Source organism: Eurypyga helias, unplaced genomic scaffold (assembly GCF_000690775.1).
Source record: "Eurypyga helias isolate BGI_N326 unplaced genomic scaffold, ASM69077v1 scaffold9678, whole genome shotgun sequence".
In the NCBI taxonomy this organism is placed as follows: domain Eukaryota; kingdom Metazoa; phylum Chordata; class Aves; order Eurypygiformes; family Eurypygidae; genus Eurypyga; species Eurypyga helias.
The window spans coordinates 20,711-23,367 of record NW_010267633.1 but is presented as its reverse complement, the minus strand read 5'-3'; the positions used below and the strand labels follow the sequence as shown (position 1 = coordinate 23,367).

The window sequence follows — 2,657 nt, the reverse complement described above, 5'->3', positions numbered from 1 at the left end:
AAACGCGCCCGCCGTTCCGCGCTGTGCTTGCCTCCCCGCCCGAGAGCTAAATAGAGGAGTCCACAGTGAAGTGCCCGTTCTGCGAAAGTGTTCTGCGGTCTGTGGTGTTTAACTTCACCACCGTGGGGGTGTATTTGGAATTCCTGTAACAGACAAAGCAGAGGATCCTCCGGAAGGTGTTACGCATCTCGTTGTCCCTGTAAGAGTAGACGATAGCGTTTATCAACGAGTTGATCTCTGCCAGCAAAAGGACGTATTTCTCCACCGCCAGAACGTTGCAGCTCTTGCAGCCCAAACCATCCAGGAGGAGCACGACTTGTCCTGGGGTCCAGCAGATGACAAAAGCACCTGGGGAAGAGAAGAACCTCTGTTAGAGAAAAAGCAGGTTCCTGGCCCTGCCCAGTCACGCACCACAGAGACATTCAGTGGACTCACTGGCGTTTTATCTTTGGGAAAAAAGTTAAGGAGGGCAACTACAGAGTAGAATCTTTAGGTTGGAAAAGACCTTTAGGATCATAGAATGGTTTGGGTTGGAAGGGACCTTAAAGACCATCTAGTTCCAACCCCCCTGCCATGGGCAGGGACACCTTCCACTAGACCAGGGTGCTCCCAGCCTCATCCAGCCTGGCCTTGGACACTCCCAGGGATGGGGCATCCACAGCTTCTCTGGGCAACCTGTCCCAGTGCTCCCCACCCTCTCTGGAAAGAACTTCTTCCTGATATCCCATCTAAATCAAGTCCAACTATTGACCCAATGCTGCCAAATCCACCACTAAACCGTGTCCTTCAGCAACGAGTTTCTCTCTATTTTTGCTTTGGAGGAAGACCAAGGATTCAAGCAGCAAATACTAAAGGTGGAGGCACTGTCTTCCCCCCCCTTCCAATTCCCTCCCTCATCCTCTTCATCACATTTACAGAGTGAAGATAAAGTGCCCGTCTTCCCCATTTACACACCACTCCCTCCAAAAAGGGGAATGGGCCCTTAAAGTAGGGAAGAGTCAAGAGCGATACAACTCTAACGACACAATCTCCGCTGTCCCTGCAGTTCACGAGGGCTTTAGTTACCAGCATGAGTTCAGAGGAGTCCTGGCCAACGCTTTGGGCAGAAGCGTCTCACCCAGCCACGCACCGAGCAGAAAATAGACACGCAATGGGCTGATTCAGTCGGGCTGATACCACATTCTCGCCACCACCTGCAAAGCTCCTTGGCAAAAGGATAATTGCTGGTTTGCATGACGGAGTGGGAGGTGCCCGCGGCTCCTAAACCCCTTTTTACAATCGTCCTTTGAAGGCTGACGTCAATGGGGCACTCGCCCGTCGGGGCTGCTGGAGGTCACACATGAGGTTGTATCTTAAAGCCCAAGAGCTGCACCCTGCATCTTTTGGGAAAGGGTGGGATGCAGCAAGACTGGCTGGGAACTTGCAGCTACACCCTTCACCAAAAAACATCGGTCAGGGAAGAAGAGCCAGAGGAGCTGCACCGAAACAGAGACTGAATTTAAAGCTACCATCGAGTCAAAGGCTGCACTGGGGAAAAGCCAGAGGAGGGATCTTGGGATCCCACTTGGGAGGGACCTCCTGGGTTTCTTGGGAGGGTTCCCCGCAGATTTCAGGCCACTGTATGACGGAACCCCTTTTATTTAAGGGATTTGTGCTCCCCGCTGGTCAGCGCAGCAGGCGTCACGTCCGGGCCGGGCAGCTTTCCCCGCGCCTGCAGACAGGACTTTGTTCCCTTTCAATTTAGCAAACCTACAATCTAGATTCCCGGCTGGCAGGAAGGAAGATCCAACAATTCTCTCTTGAGTGAGCCTGCGGGAGAGGGATCTCCGTGTTTAGTGGTGTAACCTTTCTCCAGCCAGGTTTTCAGCATCCACAAGGACAGCCAGATTCTCCAGAGAGCCACAAAGCAAAGCCAGAGGGATATTAAAGATGAGAAGGGGGGAAATCCAAGACAGCATACCTTAAAAAAAAGGGTTTGGGGTCTTTGCCTGCAAATCCAGCTTATTTCCTTGCTCCTTAATGGAAGCTAAAGTATTCAGAAAGAACCCTGAACAATGACACAGCATGGTCACTAACAACCCTGCAGTTTCGCCACCATCACATCCCATGTCGCTCAGCTGGTCTGTGGGAAAATTCACTCCTAGTTTCCAGCTGTACCTTGGACTTACTATCAGCTTCCAGGTCAGCTCCTAGACCCGTTCTTAACGCCCAGGACCTGTGGGATTATCGACTGCAGCTTGCGATGCGGTGGCACGCAGACAGCTCCTACCGCACCCTCGACTTCCTTGCATGCTCACCCACGGCTACGCCCTCTGATGCCTAAGGCCCAAAGTATTCCTCTGTGCAGAGTCCAAGTTTGCAGAAGGCTGGGGAAGGAGGGTGGAGAAGGAATCGCACCAGGGCTTTCACAGGGAAGGGAAAAAAAACCCTCTGCAGGCTCAACTTTGTGTACACTGAGGCTGAACCGAAACGTATTCTCCAAGTTAAGCAATTCCCTCCCTTGTAAGGGAGCTGGATGGAACTGACTGCGGCTTCCCTCCAACACCGCGCCACGGAGGAAGGGGAAACCCTCGGGTTGAGTTCCAGAGGTCTGGGGAACTCCTGAGTCTCCTTGGCTTTCCACTCTGGGTTCCTCCTGGCTTTGGCCATCCTCAGAC

General features: G+C 52.7%; 1 protein-coding gene across 1 annotated transcript in view; it reads right to left on the bottom strand.

Annotated features, from left to right (window-relative positions):
- Positions 1–46: 46 nt before the first annotated feature.
- LPAR2 (lysophosphatidic acid receptor 2) overlaps positions 47–2,657 on the bottom strand; it is a 5,963-nt gene continuing 3,352 nt past the window's right edge. Inside the window, exon 2 of the mRNA XM_010157501.1 lies at positions 47–348. Coding sequence (XP_010155803.1) covers positions 47–348 — 302 coding nt within the window. The remainder of the gene's footprint in view (positions 349–2,657) is intronic.